The sequence below is a fragment of the Chaetodon trifascialis genome, chromosome 14, assembly GCF_039877785.1.
Source record: "Chaetodon trifascialis isolate fChaTrf1 chromosome 14, fChaTrf1.hap1, whole genome shotgun sequence".
Classification (NCBI taxonomy): domain Eukaryota; kingdom Metazoa; phylum Chordata; class Actinopteri; order Chaetodontiformes; family Chaetodontidae; genus Chaetodon; species Chaetodon trifascialis.
The window spans coordinates 15,331,824-15,354,932 of NC_092069.1; the positions used below are offsets into that span (position 1 = coordinate 15,331,824).

General features: G+C 43.4%; 2 protein-coding genes across 5 annotated transcripts in view; both read left to right on the top strand.

Moving 5' to 3' along the window:
* mboat2a (membrane bound O-acyltransferase domain containing 2a) overlaps nt 1-18,563 on the top strand; it is a 43,450-nt gene extending 24,887 nt beyond the window's left edge. Inside the window, exons 3-13 of the mRNA XM_070979420.1 lie at nt 1,941-2,018; nt 8,128-8,223; nt 9,293-9,348; nt 10,763-10,817; nt 11,351-11,537; nt 12,061-12,253; nt 12,715-12,818; nt 12,909-12,973; nt 13,373-13,505; nt 14,869-15,020; nt 16,032-18,563. Of these exons, the coding sequence (XP_070835521.1) occupies nt 1,941-2,018; nt 8,128-8,223; nt 9,293-9,348; nt 10,763-10,817; nt 11,351-11,537; nt 12,061-12,253; nt 12,715-12,818; nt 12,909-12,973; nt 13,373-13,505; nt 14,869-15,020; nt 16,032-16,212 (1,300 nt within the window). The 3' untranslated portion in view covers nt 16,213-18,563. The remainder of the gene's footprint in view (nt 1-1,940; nt 2,019-8,127; nt 8,224-9,292; nt 9,349-10,762; nt 10,818-11,350; nt 11,538-12,060; nt 12,254-12,714; nt 12,819-12,908; nt 12,974-13,372; nt 13,506-14,868; nt 15,021-16,031) is intronic.
* A 1,062-nt stretch (nt 18,564-19,625) lies between these two features.
* Nucleotides 19,626-23,109, top strand: part of kidins220a (kinase D-interacting substrate 220a) — a 48,847-nt gene continuing 45,363 nt past the window's right edge. For 3 of the 4 annotated variants that reach the window (XM_070979191.1, XM_070979192.1, XM_070979193.1), the window contains exon 1: nt 19,647-19,772. The gene's annotated coding sequence lies outside the window, so the exon portion shown is untranslated. Of the gene's footprint in view, nt 19,773-23,109 lie in introns of all 4 variants that reach the window. The other variant, XM_070979194.1, reaches the window with a different exon arrangement.

The following is a 23,109-nucleotide window of genomic DNA, read 5'->3' on the forward strand; positions in this document are numbered from 1 at the left end:
TGTTTCAATGCTAATGAATTGTTGTTCTTTCATTGTCTTACTTTTAGATTAGCTCCATTGAGTTTTCTGCTATTGTTCTCCTCTCCTCCTCCAGCCTTTTCCTTGTTTGCAACTTGTCTGCCATCATCATCCTCCTCCTCCTCCTCTCTTGCCCCCAACCTCAACCCATCCTCATTCTCCTCATCCTTGCCAAAGCAAATGGGTCGATCGGGTAGTAACTGATATCCAATTAGAAAGCTATTGCCCTGTAATAGACAACCCACTGTACCTCTGGCAGAGTGCCTCTCAAAGTGCTGGTGTGTGTGTGTGTGTGTGTGTGTGTGTGTGTGTGTGTGTGTGTGTGTGTGTGTGTGTGTGTGTGTGTGTGTGTGTGTGTGTGTGTGTGTGTGTGTGTGTGTGTGTGTGTGTGTGTGTGTGTGTGTGTGTGTGTGTGTGTGTGTGTGTGTGCATAGGAAACCCAGGAAACATTAGCCTGACATCAAGCTAGTAGGAAAATGCTAGGCAGGTGAAATGTTACCAGGTCATCAGGTTATAGGGTTTTATACGATCACCTGGCTCGTAGACGCTTCGTGTGCACGAGACACTGAGCCGCTTGTGTTTGTGGCGAGCAGAGGTCACGTGGTACGACAGTGTCGCACAAACGTGACTGACGTTGCTAAACCGAAGCGTGAACTGATGTCTGTTGTGAATAATGCTAATTTGTTTGAAAGAATTGTAAGTTCATGAATTTGCATTTTAACGTGTACTTGGCTCAGTGCTCCAAGCTAATTGTTTTATGTGATCCACTAATGACAGGAATAAAAGCGTTCTTGTCACTTTAAATTTCTGATTTCACGACACCAGAGCGGAGAGGTTGAGATGAACGATTCAAAGGTCTAATTATTTGCTAAACTTAAATCAGAGTTATACGGTCGGAGATGTAACTAGAATGGTTTCAGTCAACGTGCCAGTGCAGCTTGCTCGCGTGTACTGCATGAATGCATCTTTGCACGCGTTTGCATTTGATCCACACGCACGCCCACGCACACATAATAATTTCGGCCTTCGCTGCACGTGCACACACTTGCACTGTTCTGTCTTGGAGGGCACCTGGCTGCAGCCTCAGAGGATCTGCCTCGCAGATGACGTGTTGGTTTATTTTAGGATGTATTCCCCCTCCGTCAGACGCACAGGCTTCTTTCTGAATGTCACCGGAGAGAAGGAGCCGAGAGCGTTGAACAGTTTCAACAATGTGTGAGACTTTCAGATATCGTTTTCCAGATGTTTCTGCATCCTTAACCCTTTTATTTGCTGGGCAAATATTTATTGCACCCAGCTTGTGCCCTTTTCTCCCCCCTCCAACCCTTGCTGCCCTTGCCCTCTTTTGTTGACTCACTCCTAACACATTGTGGCATCTCTGCTCTCCGGGAGGCCTTGATGTCAGTGGAATCACACACTGCGCCCTTCAAAGACCCATCTGGTAGCTGCTGCTGCTGTTAAACAGTGTTTGTGTGTACGTGCGTCACAGGAAGGGAGCTAGGTGGATTTAAGTTAGCATTTGATCAGCACGTGCACACATTCATGCACAACTCACGGGCGCGACGTAAGGATCCCTGCAGCTGGAGGACATGTGAATCAGTTAAGAACATGGCGTGACACCGAATGTCACTTTCCGGCCCAGTGACTAGGGATCACACGTTACTGGTTTCAAAGGTCCGGCATCACGCGGCTGATGGAGTGACTGTGGTTTTGTAATGCTGTTATTTCCTCTTCCTAATGACTGTATGGGATGACAAAGCAGGATGTGGATGGTAATGCTGAGAGCAAACAAAGCCTAATGTAGTCTAGTATAAGGAGGAGGCGTGTGTGTCAGAAAAATGTTTTCCTGTACCAAAAACATGTTAAAAGTCAACATGAGATCAGGAAAGTGCTGTATCGCTCATGTGTCTGTCTCTTCACAGGTACTCCCTCCATTTCCTGGTGCAGAGTGGTCTGTCCTACAGCGTGATGGTCTTTGCTGGCCTGGAGCACATGCACAAGTAAGAGCAATTTTATTTGGCTTGCATCGAAATTGTGATCTGGCCTCATGGTACCTGGAAGTGTCAGAACCCCACAGAACTGTAAAATGCCTCATCCTGTCCCACACGAATAAGCCTGAGAGGCCACGTGAAAGCCCAACAAAGACATTTGTCAAAGCCAGGAAACCAAAATTGTGTGAATGTGTTATATCCGTTTTGCATCTTTACTTGTTTGTGTGTGTTTTTGAGGCATTAGTATTTCCCACAGGATTTTGTGAGACTGTGGTGGGCGGACCTCGGAGCCTCTGGGGGGATCCGGGGATGTGCTTTCTAGAACTGTGCTCGCTTGTAAACAGTTTTACCATGAACACATTGATTGTACTGATATGAATGGTGAAAGTCATACCCACAAAGGATGGTAAACGAGAGTTTAATGCTGTTCATAAATGGTCAAAACACAGAATCCGACATCAACGAAATTAAGCAAAAGTGGTGAATCACCATCCAATCAGCAGTGCCAACGGGCGGTGTGTTCTAAGGGCAGGGACTTTATCAACGATGACCCGAGCTCGCTGTGAATTCCTCTTTATCAATAATAACTGTTTGCTGTCAGACATTGATAATGCCCAAATTATGTTTGGACCAGTGGATAACGTTAATGTTCCCACCACAGTGTAGGTAAGGTCCTCTCAAGGTCCAGACCAAACGGCAAGTCCACCCGGACCCAGCACATACCTGTTCCCAATAGGCTACAAAACGCGATGAAGGGTTTTCAATTTTGAAACATGCAGTGTAATGATGTAATTTAATTTCATTTGCCTTATTTCCCTCACATTGACAACTCTGTCATGGCAGCGTTAACTGCTGGAGTGTCGTATGTTGCTGCCGAGTTCACGCGTTAATGACACACCAGAGAGTTTGCTGTCAGCTCCGACATCGCAGACATTAAAAAGTGTCTCCTTTTCTCGAGGACACAATGTCTACAACTGGGTTAAATGCAGTTTAAGAATGTGTCTGAGTCAGAAATAAATATGGTGTCTGAGCCCCGTCTGCCTCGGGTTCCGTGCTGACACAATCGCAAGAGATCTGGCGTTAATTAATCGATGAAGTGTTGTTGTCTTCGTAGCTGAATGGTTCCAGAGCATAAACCACGATGTGGGCAATTCTACTCCAGCGATGACCTTTGTTACGTCTCATCCCCCTCCCTCTCCCCCGTTTCACGTCTGCCTCGTCACCTCTGTGCAACAAAGTCAAACTGTCTTTAGAGAATCCTTTTTTTTGTGATCGCTAATGATTCTGGATCTCTGACCTTGAGTAAAGATCAGATGCAGACCTTTGAGTGCTATGTTTTAGAACCCCTGGTCTTGGTAATTAATGAGAAACACGATGATGACAATTGTCCCCCCAGGCTTCCATCTGTGACCACGGCTCATCAACACACACACACGCACACACACACTGTCTTTGATGTTATTTTTACCAGGATTCAAGGTTACGAGTGCAGGTGTAAACAGTAGATGTTCTCCCCTGAGGCGAGCTTAAGTAGACGCTAACAAAACATTAATCACAATAGCGACTGCCCTCAGAAAGACGATGATTCAGAAGCCAATGAGAGGACACAGGACATGGTTGTCCACGCCATATGGCATTTCAACATCCAGCAGTGTTTTACACCAAAAGTCGTGGCATCCTGGACGTTTCACCCTCTGGTGTTCTTTCACTGCTGCTCTGTAGATAAGGACCGCCCGCTTCCTCTTACTGAAGCTCCAATGAAACTGAAAGCTGTGGCCGTCACCCCAGCCGAACAGTCAAACCAACACATCCTCCATCCCATTCAGAGATAAAATGTTTCCTCCCCCCTCCCCTAGTGGAGGTGCAGCTCAGGGCCAGAGATTAGGAGACCTGCATAGATGGGTCGCACTGACATGCTCGTGTTTGCAGAGGGCGGTGAACTCACCGGCTCAGGTTTTGGCATAGCAAACAGGTTGAGGGTAAACTGCATTGTGATTCTGGCGAGTGTTCGAGTCCTCCCAATGTTTAACTCATGGCCTGTGCTCAGTTAACGACATCTGAGTTGGCCGCACAGGCAGTCAGGCTTTGATATATGTCACGTACATGTCTTGCTTAATCTATGAAATATTACATGTCCCTTTAACTCCCTCTTTCTCTTTCATTCAGCCATCTTTTGCCAGCCATCCCTCCTCGTCATGTTTTTACAGTATTACCTCACACACGCTGTCATCCTTGCTAACAATAATGCTGCTGAGTAGAGATAGAACAAATCAGTTCATTGCTGAATGTATATAACCCTGTCTCCTGGGAGACTTGCTTACTGTGCTGACCACTATTACGCTTGGACAAACTTTGGGGGCACACTCTGACCAGTACACCACTCCCAAGAGCAGCCCACTGTGGCACAACATCCAATTCCCTATTTCCCTATTTGTTGTTCTGCCACTCATACCCGGCCCTCATGGGGTAAAGTGTACAGCGGCTGCAGTGTGACAGCTTTATGGAGTTGCTAAAACCTCTCTTCCTGGACTGTGGGAAGGACTGTGAGTGTAAACACTGGCTTAGCGTGGCGCTCGGCGGACTTTTTTGCCCCGTGGAGCGGCGTCATATTTCATACTATTCACTCCTGTGCAGCTCTGGATCTGTCACTCCTCCCACTCTCTCCCATAGTTCACCTGTTGCCTGTGGTGAGCAGACAGGGAAGGATCTAGACGCTTTTCGGCTCGCCTCAAGTATGAGCACAGCACTGCCTGCTGGTTGACGGCAAGGAGATGCAGGGAACTGTGGAATAAATAGTTTGATGCGGTGTAACCAATGGAGAAGGCTGTGATAGTAAGGAGACACTGAAGAGGAACCGTGACAAAATCATAATAACTCGGACTGAAGAAATCCGTCAAGCTTGATGCTTGATGCTGGATGTAAATACAGTCTGTTCGAGTGATCATTGTACTCTATAGCCTGCTTTACTGTATTTCTTGAGGAGAATTCTCTGTTGGTGAACAGCATGGCAATGTGGTATATTTCTTTGGCAGACTTTTTTGCTTGTGACCCTTAAAATGAAGCAACAGCCTTTGCCACATATCTAGTGCTTATAATAAGTTTAATTCCCCCCAAATAGTTTGTTTTCTTCTAAATTCGTCAAGTCAAGTTAGACAGTAATCTGCAGGAAAAAAAGGGGAAGTTAGAGAGAAATGAGTTTTTGCTTTGCTCCTTTTCTGTTGGTCATCTCACTTCCTCTCAGATGTGACTCTTGGAAATTCTCCGACCCGCAGTTTAGGAGCCACAGTTTAAGCAAACTGAAGCATTGTGGGTCAACTGACTGGCTCTTTGTTTTGAGTTTTAACATGGAAGACAGGGAAAGGGGATTCTCCATCTAGCTATTTGCTCTGAAGCAGAGCAGACACTGACCAGCGCCGGGACGCTGAACTGAGCCACTCTATAGACATCTGCAGCTCCAGTTACAGCCAGCTTATCCTCCGGAGGGCCTGAGTGAGGGATGAAATTGAGAAATTGCATTCTATCTGTAACATAAGCGTGTAATTTAATTGGAATTCATATTCGTTTTGGTGTGAAAGCATGACTGTGAACCTGACGGTGATAAGTGTGTAAATTACTGCCTCACGGTTGCATGCTGAGCAGATGGATATTTCCTCTGGATCTGTGTAAGCATGGAGTGAGCCTCCAGGCGCTTACTATCTGTACACAACCTTAGAGAGCGGTCTTGGAGTGTTCAGAAATTTATTTATAGCCTGTTTGTCGTTTTCACGGCTCCACGTACAGCGTGTATTCATACCTGGGGCTACTGCGTGGCTCCTTGTCCACGCGTTGACCCGTCTACCACTGTCCGACAGTGGGAGGCCAGCCTGCTTTAGTCCCAGGCTCTGGTCTGAGATGCCTTGAGTGGAAACGAACCCCCCCCCACCCCACCCCCCTCTGAGCTATGAATTACACAAACACAAATCAGATGAGAATAAAGACAGGATACCTGGTGGGCCCACTGCAAATATAGCTGCTGCAGCACATGTAGCTCATATCCCCCCTGATAAGCGCAGCTGTGTGCTGCCAGCAGAGAAAGCTGATCGTGGTGAAATAGGGTCGTTGCTAAGGATTGAAAATGTTAGCAACAGAAAAACTTTAAGCTTTGTTGTTTTGCTCAAATGTCCATTTAATATCAAGTAGTCTGACATTGAGCACATTTAGTCTCTTTTTTAGTGTGGTCTGTTCAAGGTGTCTTCACGTTGCCACTGGCTGCAGAAGGAAGTCTGATTCTATGTAAGCTTATGAGAAAGTGATGCTACTTGACTTCCTACCTCATTAAACATTCATGAGTTTATGGTTGCTGGTTTCAAGTCTTCTTCAACACAAGATGCTCATTTTGTAAATTATGGTCCCATTTAGAGTCAGATAGATGATAAAGCAGGGTGCGCCTTAGGACACGGCTACCTAGTGATTGACAAGCCGCTGCCATGGCGTGTCCTCGGGCTCTCAGTCAGATCCAATCAGGACGGAGGCATAGCAATGCGTATCCATGGCACCTCCGTGCTCTCGTCCAAATATGGTCACTTCTGGCTCCAAAAAAAAAAAAAAAAAAAAAAGATGCTGGCAAGTTTATTCTTGTCTTTTGTGTCCCATTATGCATCTAATTAACCAAGACTGAAACTTTAAACAGTGGCATGTTTTGGAGCTTTTTTTGGAATCCAATCGCATAAATGCGGCAGAACATTTGAGGCAGTTGAGCGAGCACAGGTTATAGAGAGAAGTCAAAGCGGGTCTGAGGAGCCTTTTTAAGGTCAAACCTGCGAGGATAAAATGAGAAAAATGAGCTTTTGGCTTTGATTCCCACCGAGACCACTGAGGCTAAAACTGTGCAATTTTAAATAAAAACAGCCTTAGCTCCAGGCAGGCTCATATGCGTCTGTTAATGAGCAGGGAGATGAAGTATATAGGCAGATCAAAAGTTTCTATCGGCTATTGTTTCTGCAAGCAGATGTTATTTCAGGTCTGGAAAGTCTATAAGAAGGAGTGGACAACATTAGCCAGTACAGAAACTGTTCATACCTGTCGTCTCCCCACCTTTCCTTTCTGTCTCTCTTATTGTCGAGTAAAGGCTAAATGCCAAAAGTAATAAAAACATAAACAGAAGAAAGCTCTATAAACCCAGCATTGTTCCAAAAATAATTAACTCACCCTGAAACATATGTTTTAACTAGTATTAGCCATTGTATCCATGCAGCACATTTAGATGAGGTCTGGGAATGTGGAGGCCTTTGCAAAGAGCCGTGTCGTCTCCCAAGACACTAAAAAATATTGTGTGCGCTGAAAAACGTGCCAAGTGTGGGCTGGACACTCACAGGACTCTGGGAGCACGTAGCATGATTGTATTATAATTATCCTCTCTGCCTTCTCAGAAGGTTTCGTGATTAATAGTGGTGTGTGATATTTGTCTGAGGATTCAGACTCTGAAAATATTTCGTATTGAAGCAGTGATGAGTGGGTTATTTCATGTTGTGTTTGAAATGCTTGGCAGTAGAGATCAGGAGATGTCTTGGCTGCATCTTGGACTGCAGATACTGTAGGCTCTCTGAATCAAGAGGTCCCGTTGTGTCTTTTGGGCAATGCAGCCTCGCTCTGGCTGGTGTGTTGTCCTCCCTCTCAGAGCAGCACAATCCTCTTATTGTTAGCAGCAGAAGAATGCTAGCCAGCTAGCTTTGACTTGGGCTGACTCTGCAACAGGCGTTAGTGCTGCTCCATCTTTGGTCTTCTGTTGAAAGGTCGTGTTGTCTTCAGCCACTGACGGTGACACATTACTGGAGTCTCCTCTGCTCTTTTGTCCAATTTCGACCCCCCCTCCCCTTTGCACAGCTCTGCCCTCTTACCGAGGCCGCTGTCTCTTGTACTGTAATGGAAGAAAGTCATTGTTCTGATATGAGAACAAAGGGATGGACTGAGTTTACTTTCCCTCCTCAGAAGTCTGAGGCTAAAGGCGCATTAAGCTGCCCGGCCTGGAAAGCTCTCTATCACTGTGTAGCTCCAGTTGTCATAATAATTTCTGCATTTTTACTTATTTTTTTGTCCGCATACAATGCGTAATATTTTTTTCTCTTTTTTCTCTTCCCAGGTACTGCTTCATCGTGACTCTTGGCTATCTGATATTGTGTCAGATCACACGGGTCTACGTGTTCGACTATGGCATGTACTCTGCAGATTTTACAGGGTAAGCTACACTAAGACCACAGAGCTCCTTCTCATCGTTTTGATTCTTATTTAAAACCTGAGGACCTCCGTAGGTCTTCGCTTTGAATGCTAAATGGAGCGCAAATGATGCTAAAAAGAGAAGTTGCCACTAAGAGTCAGGGGAATTTTGGATATGACTCAATCAGAAGCAGGAGAGTGTCACTCCGCCGTTTCGGCAGGAGGACGTCGATACCGACTCTGGTTCCTTGTGGTTGGTTCCCACTCCTCCAGACTGTCTGACAATTCAAGCAGACAGCCTGCACTCCCAGCAGGGTGGGGGTGGATAGTTGCTAAGCAACCTAATGCAAACCCATACTGCCTCTGCGAGGGTAGAGATTTCACTATTTCAACTAGCATGTCACATTGAAGATGTAATGAACACTAGGTCTGAGGCCCTCTTAACTCATAGGAAATCAATGCAGCGTTTATGTGTATGTCACGTGTTTCTAAATGTCAGCATGAGCCTTATTTGCTTTGTTCTACAGGATCAGGCAGTCAATAATAATCCTCAATGCTTGGAAGCAGTTTCATTAAAAGACCAGAAAATCTCTGACCTGTTGCTTGTTTTTGTCTCTGGACCTTAACTTGGTGCTGCCACCAGCAGTTTCTGTGCATGAAATGTGTCTGAAATGATGTAGTGAATATCTGAAAGCAGGCAAAAGCACATGAGAGCAGACTTCACGCTGTTCTTTGATAGAGAAGTTAAGAGGAAGAGGGCTGAGAAGCATAGCACCGGTTTGGGCCCAAGGAACAGAGAAGAAGAATAGAAAGAATAGCTACAGGAAGTTCAAAAAAGTCTGCAATCAGCCTGGAGGAAACTTCCCATTGTGGAGGTGCTGCTGCAGCAGCTGATACTGTTACTATAAATACTGAATGAATCGGCAGCTCAGGCCCTTAGTTGCCCATGTAAATTGCAACAATATGGAATAGCAGTTTACCATGAGAGCAAAGTTAATGTGGAAAAATAATGTCTGGGAAAAAGTCAAAGCACTCTTTATAAATTCACAGTATTAACATTGCCCTGTTTCCTGTTTGATGCTCTTCATCAGGCCTATGATGGTTATAACGCAGAAGATAACCAGCCTGGCGTTTGAAATACACGACGGTAAGACGAGCATCAGAGTGTTTTCTCTCTCTCCCTCTCTGGCTGTGTGTGTGTGTGTGTGTGTGTGTGTGTGTGTGTGTGTGTGTGTGTGTGTGTGTGTGTGTGTGTGTGTGTGTGTGTGTGTGTGTGTGTGTGTGTGTGTGTGTGTGTGTGTGTGTGTGTGTGTGTGTGTGTGTGCGTGTGTGCGCGCGCGCGCCTCCTCAGTGGAAAAATAAAGTGGCAGAAGTGAAAATGGTTCAATTCTCTTTGGAGTTTAAAAACGGATCACATGGCCATGTTTCTGAGCCAGTAGTCAGTTCTGACAGTGGACTAGTGAACCAGAAAGAGAGCATAAACACAGTTATGTAATGGGGGCAGCGACCAAGTATGCACGCTCTCCCTCTCTCCGCTCCCTCTGTTTAGTGGCTGACTTTAAACACAAGCTGATTACTGTCAAACATCAGATACAAATGGTAGCCATTTATGAGCACAGCCAATGTACAATATGTATAGTTGGCCGGTGTCATGCTATGAACCAAACAGTTTCCTCCTATAACTGATACATTGCCCATGAGCAATAAAGAGAGATGGAGACTTGACACTGAGGTGAAAATAAACTAACTGTCATCAAGTGTCATGGAGGCTTAGCGATTGAGAGGAGGATGATGAGAGTCACTCACAGCTTTGTAGTTTCCACTTGGAGTCTTAAGTCCACTCAGGATATTCTAGACTGGAGCACAATCAGCAGTCTAATAACAGTTTGTCTGTTGGTGCATGTGTGTCGGCAGGTGCATGCATGCATGCATGTGTGTGCAGCGTAGAGTAGTGCAGTGTTTTAAATTCTGTTCGGGTCACTGATTCTCTTCACGACTGTGAGTCTAATGAGAAGTAAGACTGTAGTCCACATTCTCACCCTGATACCTGCCTGCTGCTCATACCCACAGATACAGCCCAGTATGTTGCCATGTTTTTATACAGTGAAATACTGATTCCAGCTCTTAAGAATACAGAGTCCTTAAAGACACAGTAAGGCCCCTTCACAGTTCATCTTTTGGCTCATTTAATGGGATCAGAGGTTTAATCGTGGCCAGAGGAGCAGCAGGGTTTTAACTATGCATCGCCCGATACGCCATGAGTTGTACGCTCAGCCTTACATGTGCCCCGTGATGCGAAAGGTGACCATGAGCGTGCAGTCTAATGAGCTGCAAAGCCACGGGTCCTCAGAAACAAAGAGCAGGCTGATTAAAACAAATGTGCTCGGACATTGTGCCCAAAGAATAGGACTGACCTTCTCAATAACGACGGTAACCGCCATCAGGATGTCTGGCCAAGGTGTAATTTCTCAGTCAGGAGTGGAACGACAAGGAGTGATGAGTTCCTGCAGATATGATGTCCACCTTAATGTTTTTTGGTATCTGTGTGTGTCTGTCTGTAGGTTTAACCAAGCGAGAAGGGCAGCTGACTCCCACTCAGAAATACCTAGCTATCAGGTATGTGACTCAGGTATGTTTTTTCTGCTTCAGATGAACGGGTTAATTCAGTCAAGCTGAACTTAAAATTTGACATGGTTAATGACGCCCTTTATTTTAGTAAAAGCTTCGTTGTCTGCAAAGGAAATCACGTTCAGGCTCTCCCTGGTGTTGTCAAGCAGTTGTTAGGCACTCGGTATCCAGGAAACCTCACTTTCACTACTCTCACGTGATTACAACTGCAGATTCCTCTCCCTGACTGTTACTATTGGAGGTGGTAGCACAGTTGAGGTGCTGAAATTTAGTAAAAAGCAGGATTTGAGAGAGGAGATGCTACTGTACATACTAACGGGGGGTTGATATCTGAAAACATGGTTGTTGCAAAAAGTAAATGCGCTGACCGTTTTACCTGTAAGATCCCAAACAACGAAGCTCCAGCCATCCCTACTGTATTTTAAAAGGACTGGGCACTACTGCACTACATGAAAACATCATCTAATTTCACCCCCCCCCCCCAATATATCTGCTCTTTTCTCTTCCCTGTGGATCTGAAGGCGGATGCCCAGCTTGCTGGAGTACCTGAGCTACAATTGTAACTTCATGGGCATCCTGGCAGGCCCCACCTGCTCTTATAACGACTACATGGCCTTCATCGAAGGCACGGGATACCAGCCACGCCACCAGGAGAACGCCAACGGCAAGGAGAACGGGAAGTACAAGCAGAGTGAACCTTCACCCAAGGTACAACGGCCTTTTTACCACTGGAATAGAAGTATGTGCATCACGTAAAACAGACCTAGATTTTGTGCAATGGTGGGCAAAAAACCCCTCAAATAGAGTGCAAGTTAGGATATTACAAAATCCTAACTATGTAATGCTCTTTTAAATGGTAGCAGAGCTGTTTTAAGGGGTGCAGGGTAATTACAATTCATTTGTTTCCCTTCAGAGAAACAGAAACTAAGATGTTATGGAGGATTTAATGATGCAAACCTCAAGGTTATTTGTGTTGTCTTAGTGCATAATGCATTAATAATTTAATTATACTCCAAGATTTGAGTGTGTTTGTCTCAGAAGAGAAAGGAACGGAGTGAAACAAGGACTTTGCTAAATATAAAACATGAGAGGATGCTCAAGGACTTGAGTTAACCTCGAGTCAACCTGACAGAGATTTGAAGGAAAAGCATCACTGGTGGTTTTTTTGAATATGATCAGGTGTAATGGGTCGCTTCTTTGTATCCCACCCTCTTCTCTCACCTCCATGCAGAACGACGTCATCTCCAAGCTGTGCACATGTGCAATCTCGCTGGCCATCTATCTGTCGCTGTGCAAGCTGCTCCCAGTGGAGCACTCCATAGACGATGACTTCGTCAACTCCACGCCCTTCTACCTTCAGGTCGTCTACCTTTACCTGGCCATGCTGGCTCTGAGGCCAAAGTACTACTTTGTCTGGACACTAGGTGAGTCAGATGTGACTTTGATAGCTTTCACCTTAACATGTAACTCAGTATAAGAAGTCTGTCTTCCTCTGTCAGTAATAAACTTGACTGACTTCCGTCCCCTGGAAGAGTCTAATTGCTTGTCTCTCACTATAAAGTGAGCAAATTTGAAGCAGGACCCATCTGAGTGGTATGAACTGACTGAGCTGTTCTGGGTTCAGAGAATCTGGCTATTTTTAAAGCAGTCCAGTATGCTGAGGTGCAGCCTAAAAAAGGTCCTCCACGCTTATTTAACAGCATTTCCTGGCCCTACAGTGCCATCTAGTGCTGGATTGAAAACTGCAGCTCCTACAGTGACAAATACATGCACCATCTGTTTCTGTCATTGCTTCACATACTAATGTATTCTCAGGATGTGGAGCTTGTCATCCTTTGTTGTTGCCGTTCAAGTACTCACAAACATCTGTACCTTTCTCCTGCAGCTGATGCTATCAACAACGCTGCCGGGTTCGGCTTCAATGGATACAACAAAGATGGCACCCCGCGGTGGGACTTGATATCAAATCTCAGAATTCTGGATATTGAGGTTAGGCTCCTTTTTATGAGGTCTGTTGTATCCAGATAAAGGCCTTTTTCAAATAAACTCTAAAATGTATTGTTGTGGGTCTAATTTCAGTTTGCCACCAGTTTCAAGAGTTTCCTAGACAACTGGAACATCCAGACAGCTCTGTGGCTCAAAAGGTAAAAACAGTCTGGTTGTAATGCTGTTCTTTGCTCAGTCTTTGTGAGAGTAAGCCCTGCCTGTGGAGGATTGCTGAAATATTCACTTAAATGCTTGATGCATAACTGCATATCTCCGGTCTAGCCTTTTGAGCTGAATCATAATTGACTGAAACCATGATTTCAATGATTTGAATGCAAAAATGCAGTGAAAATGTCTATAAGATACATCACAAATCACAGATTATTCAGTTCTAATTGCAAAAGCAAACATTCATGACTTATGTTGCTATCCATAATTTGAACAAACAGCTATCTATTTGTGTACTTTTTTCAAATGGTGGCTGCAAGTCTGGAATTAATCCTTTCATGCGTTCCTACCTGAACTGTTTTGACCAAACACTGGATGTGTGTCCTCAGGGTGTGCTACGAGCGCTGTGCCATCAACCCCACTGCTGCCACCTTCCTGCTGTCAGCCATGTGGCACGGGGTGTACCCCGGCTACTTCCTGACCTTCCTCACTGGCATTGCCATGACCATGGCTGCACGTGCAGTGAGTACACACACTGACTGTGATCAGTTTCATTTGTTTTTCCATCATTCTGCAAGAGTCACATTTCCATCAAACACTTTTGGAAACATATCCTTGAAACCTGTACCTACCTGCACCTAAACCCAAGATCTGTCTTGTGTTTCCACCGCAGACACTACTCTTAAATGTAGGTGGGGTTGTTCTCAGGGCTTTGGGGCTGACCTCCTTCACTTTTCCAGCAGTTGGGAAACAACAGCCAAGCTTTCTTGGTTTCTTGAGAAGCTGCAGCATTTCTAAACTGACACAATGTAACCTGTACAATACATTCAGTGCCAGATTGACAACTAGCCGCTAACCTTTTCCTTGGCTCCGCTCCCATTCGCTGTCACTTTGCTGCCCCTCGGCTCACCACACACTGGCTAACTTTTTCTGGTCTTCTTGGTATATGGTTATTTATTACAACTAAGAGACAGGCTTTGTTTGAGGAAAGGCTGCAGACTGAAAGACCAAAGCCATGATTCTCTCTGACCAATCAACAGATTACAAAGGTTATAGCTCCACCTTTAAGTGCTGTGTCAGTGTGCTCGGTACCTGGACAGAAAGGTATCGAATTAGCAGGACTGAATGGAGTGGTTCTGTTAGTGTCATCCATAACTTTTGACAGTGGATCCACTTAAATTACTGCTCTAATGTGTAACAAACTAAACTGATCTGAAGCTTGACTGCTTGGTAGAAACGAGGCTTTAGATCTCTTTGGACTTACCACTGCTACAGACCCACAAACGCACCAAAATTATATCTTTACCCTCCTTTATGGAGAGTAAGGGTATAATGATAAAGTAGCATTACTACTTATACCTCATTTTAAGTGTGAGACCATTACTGCTAATCTCTGCTAAGCCTCTTCACTCTGGTCTTGTGAAAGAAGGAGACAAAGAGGATATTTATTTAGAGACAGTGGAGTGATGGTACAGGTGGAAACTCGCACTGTAATTCTGGATAATTCACTTGGGAAGGGTTGATAAACTGAAATGCCAGCGCAGTAAAATTGTTGTGCGGGGACTTTGTTCTTCTTCATCTAAAGGAGGACAAGGAGACCACTGACCCAGTTACACCATAAAACTACTGGCCACTTCCACACAGACCTGTTAAGAGATAGATTTCTCTGAAGAGCTACGAGATGGAAAAAGACAGAGGGAGAGGGGGAAAAGAAGGATGGGCAGATAAGCAGAAGTAGGCAGTATTGCCTACTGCCACAAAAGATTTCAGGAACTAGGTCAATTGGTTCAATTCACTGTGCAGGAGAATGAGCGAAATGCAATTTAAAGTTTGTAGATTCATTCTCTTGGAAATTACGTTGAGAAATGTTTTTCTTCTTTTCCAGGTAAGGCACAACATCAGACCGTACTTCCTGTCCTCTGACTCATACAAATGCATCTATGATGTCGTCACGTGGGCATGCACTCAGATTGCCATTAGCTACACAGTGGCGCCATTCGTCCTACTTGCTGTGGGACCCTCGCTCAAATTCTACAGGTATGTGTGTTTGGCTGAATTGTCATACCATATTGCTTTGAGCTGCGTCGTTGACGCTATGTGGTCCATCAAACAAAACACGAGTGTTAAAGAGAGAATGCTGTCGCCTCTGCTTTCCTCTGAAGTAATTAGCAGAGTGAGTTTTGTGTACTGCTGCTGTGCAAAATGATCATTATATTAAGCATGTACATGAAGTTACTGGCCACAGTGTAGAAATTAACACTTTTTCATTAGCCTGGTTCCCTCTTGTCAGGCTGTAACCGTTAACGAGACATCTTAATGAGGGAAGGAGCGGGAGGATTGATGAGGAGGAAATAAAATGAGCGGCCTTAACGCTGCTCGGCCGCTGCTGTGAAATAAAGGCCAAACAATGGTCAGTGTCATTCAGATGAGGGCTGCCGTTAAATCAGCACGTGGCTGCTAAACAGGCGATATAAAGCGGAGTCGTTAAAGCGGCGGGGATGTGGGACAAGGAGGTCTCACTATGGCTCTGTCAGGCTGTATTTAGGCATAGCGCTGATGCTAATGTCTGCATGCTAACGTGCACACAGTGGCTGCGCTGACATGCTGATGTTTAGCAGATGTAATGTTTACCATGATCACCGTCTTAGTTTGATGTGTTAGCATGCTAACGTTTGCTCTTTAGCGCTTAACACAAAGCACAGCTGAGGCTGATTGGAATGGCATTCGTTTTGCAGGTGATTGGTATACATTGGACAAATTACAATTTTGACCTGATGATGGCGCTAGTGGAAACGTTAAGGTATCATCAAAGTTGATGCAAGTGATCCTGTGAGACATTTCACTAAAAAAAGGAAAATATGAGCCTCATGGGGGCGCTGGAGGAAAGGTCAGGGGATCACCAGAGTCATTAGGATTCAGCCTCTGGGGATGATGAAAGTCTGTACTGAATGTACTTAATGTTTAATGGCAATTCATCCAAAGGCAACACTGCCAGCCTTTTATGTTTCTTGTTTATTTTCCACCTCTCACTATGGGATGTCTCCGCAGGTCCTGGTACTTCTGCCTACACCTCCTCTGTCTCCTGGTGGTGCTGGTCTTACCTGTCAAATCGAGACGCCGGCAGGCCAAAGAGCAGCAGGACGGTCTACAGAAGGACAGCCTACAGGACAACCAGACAGACCACAACAGCACAGACAACAACTGCAACCAGAAAGACAAAGCCACATGAGGACAGCGACGCACAGTCCCCTCAGCAGCAGAAACACTTGAGACGAACTAGAAACCACTGAGAGCTGGAGTGTGGCGAGCCTGTTTACCTGACAAAGAACCAAATATCGGACGCTCTGAAAATCCTAACAGACAGAAAACACAAGTCAAAGTTCTGTCAAAACTTCCAGTAGCAAGGACGACAGCAGTCACACTCCTGACATGGACACAAGACCAGGATGTAACAATGTCCACGGTGTAAACTAATGAGTGATAGTGGTTACTTTACATTACATTAGTGGAAATGAAGACTTCCAAGCTGCCTTAAACCCTCTATGTACTCGTCTGGTGAAGTAGACAGTCGGATGGCACGCTGCAAGAACCTAAATGCAGCTTCACCATTGTGCTGTCAAGTTGTTCCAACAGAATAGAAGTGCAGTATGTGGAGGGTTTTTGTCATTGTCTGGATATAAGCTTCTGTTAGGTGGAAATGGAAAAATGTGTTTATGTAAAACAAACATAACCTTTATCATCAGCTGCCAATTTCAAACAGGCCTTAGGATCCTCGAAACATTGTTTTATTTCTATGTCTCTTTTAAAATCTTTATTGGAGAAGAATTCACATTGTACGTGTTTTGTATTTAGATGTTTGTGACAACACTATTTGAAGTCCATTCTCAATGCTTTTTTTTTTTTTTTCTTCTGGGATGAATTGACTTCGCCTGACGTAGAGAGTCCCGGAGTGGAATTTAGACCTCGTCCACCTCCAGCAGTGGGAAGTTTAAGAGGCACTCAGTAGTTTCTAAATACTTTTCTTTTTATATTTTTTCATATCTGCTGCTTTTTTCTTTCTTTTTTTTGATAAATGTGACTCATCAGATAAATGTGTGTTTCAAAGGGAGTTTATTTGCCCTGTCATGATTTAGGATTTCTGACTTTGGAGTTCAGGAGTGTGATTTGTGTCTTTTTTTTTTTTTTTCTTTACATGTCTTCATATTGTTGACACAGCAGGTTTCCTCTGTGATCAAATGTCTTGCCTCTGTAATACAAGTATCCAAAATGATTTAAAAACAACATAATAAAATTGTCAAATTAGGGAAATGCAGTGGATTGTTAACTTCACTGTCGAACACTGGTACATTTTATTTAATTATCTTGAATCCTAAAAATGTGACAGAAATCTGATCAAATTGCCACATTCACTGAAGACTTATTTAACTGTCAAAAGGTTTTATAGCCATAATTATTACAAGCCAGTTGAAAAAGTTTCCAATTTGCACAGTACGTTAGGGCACACATTGTGTTCAGGCTGCAGATGATGTTAGTGTGCAATTTGCATTTGTCTGTGAGGAAATTTAATGCAGTTATTTATCTAAGCATCATCATAATATTGTACAAATTCAAAGATATAGACCAGCTGTTGTAGTAAATGGTCTGACTTCATATTGTGTGCACTTGCATTAGAATAGGGGATGTTTCAGGGTGCATTTACTGTAGGGTGTAAGAGACACTGGTTCCCCGTGTTATTTTGGTCCACTGCTCACCTTTAAGCCTTTTGAATCACTCAGTTCACTTGTTACAACACGCAGCAGTTCAAACAACCACCTGTGTGATTCATTTCTGTTTCATTTGACATTTTTATGGATTTAGTCAAGAAAATGTGGAAATCTGTTTCACCTCACTGTTGATTAAACAGTCAAAAGACACATTTTTACGTATCTGTCACAGGAAATAGTCTGTGGGGTTCAAGCCGACAATATCATAAACACTTTGAAGTTGTGTGTGTGTGTGTTTTTTTTCTAGAAAACCGTCAGTAATTTGAGTTGATTTGGTGCATTTGTGTTATGTAAAATAACAAAGCAGCAGAGATGAGCTTTGAAGTATGGACCTCTTTCATTTCTTTTTAAGGTTTTCTAACATTTGCATATTCCTGCCATAACTGTGTGTGTACCAGTATTCATGTGATCCGTACATGTTGATGTGATCTCATGTGAACTATATTTGTAGCCTGGGCCCTGTGTAGGCGAGTGTGGCCCACTTAAGGGAAAGGGATGTCATTCTACAAACATAGCGATTATTGCACTGCATGGCCACCCGAACCAGCAGATCAATGCAAACTGCTCCATATGTCCAAAGTGCCAAATCAAGAATGGCGCATTTTGTTTCGTGTGTATGTGAGCATGCGTGCCTGCGTGTGTGTTTGCGTGCGTGCGTGTGCATGTGTCCATGTAGTATGTGTGCGCGTGCGCCTGTGTAACATAATGGTTATTTTTGTGTCAGAAGGAAATTTATTGAAAGATTTGTATAACAGTACATTAAAATTCTGATTTATGTGGCAAAATAAAGAGAAATTATTTTTAAACACTAAATCGGATGATGCAAATATGTCTTATTTTTTTGTCCAGTAATCCAGACTCGTATTGCTTGAAAATAGATAATCTGTTTTTGTTATTGATATTAATATTTGAACACTGGTGTTAAAATTGTAGCATTTAATCCAACGCATACGGATGCAGTGAAGGGAAAATGCATACAGCACAAGATGTTCCTACATTAGTGCAGCATTTTTGCATTAGTGTGACCCTTTTCACAGCAGACAATTAGATTTTTCTGCTATGACATGCCAAAATATCTGCTGTGAAAAAGGTCATTAACAAAGTTAGAGGTGATTATATTGTTGCAATCTGTTGAAATGTTGAATTTTAAAGATAAAGAAGCAAAGAAGTCTCTGCAGGTCTGTCTATATATGATGCAAAAATATGGAAGGTCAACTGGTATTTTAGGAGATAATGTCAACACATAGGACTCTAAGTGCACTTTTGTCAACTTGGCATGCCCATACATGTACCCCACCACTGAAAGGCTTGAGTATAAATATCAGTGGTAGTATTCAGATCCATTGGTAGGAAGAAGCAGCCTGATAATATAAAAGTACATGCATTTGAAATTTAATGTAAGTAAAAGAACAGAGTATTATCAGCAAAATGACCCATTTGAGTTTTCTATTATTGTAATATTTTCATATTATCACTGATGCATTCAGATGGAGCACGTTTTATTTTAATACAATTCCATTTTATATTCTGTTGACTCATTTAATGTCCTGGGAAACAACTGATATTTCATAATCTCATCATAGTTTTTTGTTTTGATGTAAAAAGTACAACTACTCAGACTAAAGTACAAGTACCTCAGAGTTGTACTAAAGTAACTACAGCATTCGAATGAACGTGCTTTTAATTTCCCGCCACTGCTGCTGAAAATGAGTTGTTGCGATGACAACTTAAACAGGTCTTGACAGTAAAAACGTTTAGAAATCTAAGTGCAGGAGACCCATCAGACGGGGGTCCTCCTACCCGACATAAAGCTTGGGAGGGGCTCCTGACCCCGTCTGCTCCGCCACTGTAAACACATTCAGCAGGAGGTGGAGCCACTGAATATACTGTAGCAGCCGGCCGCAGGTTGACGTGAAAAACATACAAGCATAGAAGCCACAGTATGACGTGAAAAAGTGGTGTTCTTGGCCATTTTCTCCGGACTGGAATTAAACTACAAACGGCTACAGAGCAGTCCGGCTTACAGGTAAGAGGATATACAGTTGTGCCCTGTACTTTGTTTTGCTTTTTGGGGTGATAAAAGTAAGCAAGGACCTGTTGGAGAGCTAGCCACTCTGAGCTAGCTAACGTTAGCCTGCTACCCGTTGGGAGTTTCGCGAGCGAGTGTTTTGCTGTTGCTTCCTAGTGACAGTAACACTAAACACGGGAAGTCATTCTGTTTGTAACACAGTCAAAACCCGTCCAGTAGAGACCAGAAAGTGAATTACAGCTGTACTTTAAGGCCATGTGCCTCTGTGTGTGCGTGTGTGTGTCATCCAGATGTTGACTTTTTAGACAAGCCACGGACACGAGCGGCTTGTGTGAAAGAAATTCAGTTTCCAGTGGCACATTCAGGCAGGAAACACAACACGTTATGTCAACAGCACTGTGTTGAAACTACGTCAGATCTTCAGTTTCTCTGCAACAGCTCCTGTACACAGGGATTTGCTCCAAACACGAGGTCTGCTCAGATATGCGCATAACCTTTCAAAGTAAAACTCAGAACCGGCGTCAATCTCGACCGATGTCAGGTTGTCCCAGGTTTTACTATTAAACTTTTCCAGACCACTCAGTCAACCTGTTTTTTGGAGCAGATCCCGGTGTGTCTGGGAACTGAATCCTCAGCAGTTTCATACCCACATGACAAGCCAAGAAGAGCTGAGTGGTTAAATTTAGAGATCCTATCCAATGTTGCCTCCGAAGTTCACGTTTGTGTGTGCTCAGATAAGAGCACAGCTGACAAGGAGCTTATTTGAATTTCATGATGATGTCGAAATGGTCTGTGTTTTTACATAAATACTGAACCGTGTCTGACCTCAAAGTAGATCTCTGTGTTGCGCATATTGATATGAATAATATTGGTGCGTTGTGAAACCAGACAAGGGATCATCCGGGATTTTGGTTGCCTTCCATTTGCATTTTCCTGTTTTCTACTGATATGATTTAGTGTTATTGTGGGAAGGCTGGAAAAAACAGCAAATGCCTCTACCTCTTTGGTCATTGTATCTACGACTAATTTCACAAAAATTCTTCTTGTGTGCCACCTTATTCTTTGCAGAAAAGTGCTGATGCCTTCTCTATAGAGCTGAAATGTTAAGTCAGTTAATCCATAAATAAATAAATAAGGCTATTTTTTGGTCCTCTGAAGTTCACTGGTTGCAGCTTCCTTAAGTGTTAATATTTTTGAATACCTTAATTTAGTTTTGGATGATTGGTAAAACAAAACAAACTCACAAATAAGCCCATCTGGAAGTTACAGGATTTCTTATGACCAGTAGTAACAGATATTAAAAAAAAATTACAGTGTTTGAGTTAATGTAGTCATTTAAATGCACTCAAGTGACAAGAATGATAATCTGCCAGTGACAGCTCCCATTAAAAACAAATGCTACTTTATTGCATTACTCATGGAATTAAAGTGCACAAATTTGGCCAACATCTTAATTGTCTATCCCCCCTTTTATCTGAATAATTGGGTGCTGAGCCAGTGCATGTAATGAATGAAAATCTGCGTGCGTGTCTCTATTGTGCTGGGAAGAGATGGGCGTAGGCCAGCCCCCTCATCTAATATTCAGCCTTGAGTGAAGGGGGGATGCTGAGTGTGAGCCCGACAGTGCTTGTTGATACTGTGTGCGAGTGAGCAAAGGATAAAGATTGGTGTAGAATAGCCAGATATACATAAGCTTCACCCTACACCAAGGTAAGGGGGTTCCTGTGTTTATCTTTTTAGTGTTTTCCAGTGGCCATATGTCACTCTTTTAGCAGCTTTAATCATTTGTTTCAGTGGATTTTGCTGTTTTTATTGGTGTTTTTTACAGGGTGCATGTTTTGTTGAAAGGATGTGTATGAGCTCCCATCAAATCATTGCTGAACAGGGAGAGAGAGACAGAGCTAAATGTTTACTGATTGGTTCTTCTGTGGTGTTGTCCTCCACCCATTGTGCTGAGAGAGAAGGGGCTGAGGAGGGTGTGTCAACAGGCTCCTATTGCCTTCACTGTAAACAAAGGATTTTTTTCATTTATGCGTGATATGGGAGAACAGCTGGCAGGTGATCCTAACTGAAGAAAGAGTGCAAGACTTTGTAAAAGAACAAAGAATTTGTAGTTATTAATTGATTTGCCACTCTGAATTTGACTGAAATGACTGTTTTTGGCCTTTGTACCGACAGCCCAACAGGCATGTGGCATTTAAGCATTTACTGACCTGAGCCTGAGCTGTTTGTCTCACAGATTATGAAGAAACATTCAGCAGCATATTTTCCAGTCTTTATGTGAAACCCATTGACAAGGCATCTTGCAATCAACGAATGCAGCTCATAAATTCTGTGTTTCTGTGGGCAGGAAGTAAGTCTGACCATGATGGAGGAGCCCAGCTTGATGAATCATTAATGAGCTTTTCATTGATTGAATGAATCCCTACTACAGATAAAATAAAATGTTTGAAGGGGGGTTTCTTTTGTCAGGTGAAATAATACATATGACATCTGGGAAGCTTTTTAACATGTATTACTTTTCTGAGGCGGCCTTGTCTGTGCCAAATAGGTACGGAAGTGTCGGTTGTGAGTACTGCTTTTGAACTCCAAGGTGAAAATGGTTCAAATTACTCAGATGAGTTAGAGGAACATGCTAGTCTATGTCTGAGTTTAAAATGATTCTTTCGAATGCTGGAGCCAAGTTATAGATTATCCCCCCAAAGAGGGCCATCTGCATTGATTTGTCAGATGCAGACAATGGCCTAAAGTCTTATTGCTGTTTTCCCATCAATGAAAAGCAGTTTGAGTGAAATTGTGTGCAACTGTGCACTGATTGTACTTTCAGGCACTTAAAAAAAGTGGAACTTGCCTTGTTTGGTGTACGAAAGTTCCACAAAGTCCAATTAAGGCAGTGGAGGAGGGTAGAACTCAGGTTGGTCTTGATATAATTGGAGCACACAGTTGAGTGCACCAATTCTCTCATCATGACATCAAAGGATCAAAGTTTAAAGACTATTGTTAGTCTTCAGTGGTATTTGATGACTTCAGTGGACTTTTGTGAGCTGAGCATTGTGATTGGTCTGCCTTCATTATACTGAGCAGACAAATTTCAGTTCATGTTTTCAGCATGAGCAGGCAGACTGAACTAAACTGAACTGAACCAAGTGCCCCTGTTAGCTCTTGTGTAATGAGCATGTGCATGACATTGTCCTAGTGTAACCATACTTTTACATTCTTGTGAAACGGACACATATAACTGTCCTAAAGGTCGAGGAATGCATTTGTGGTGGTATTTTATGTGCCTTATATGACAGTGAAGGCATACACAGGTGCTTGTACAACCAAGTGACAT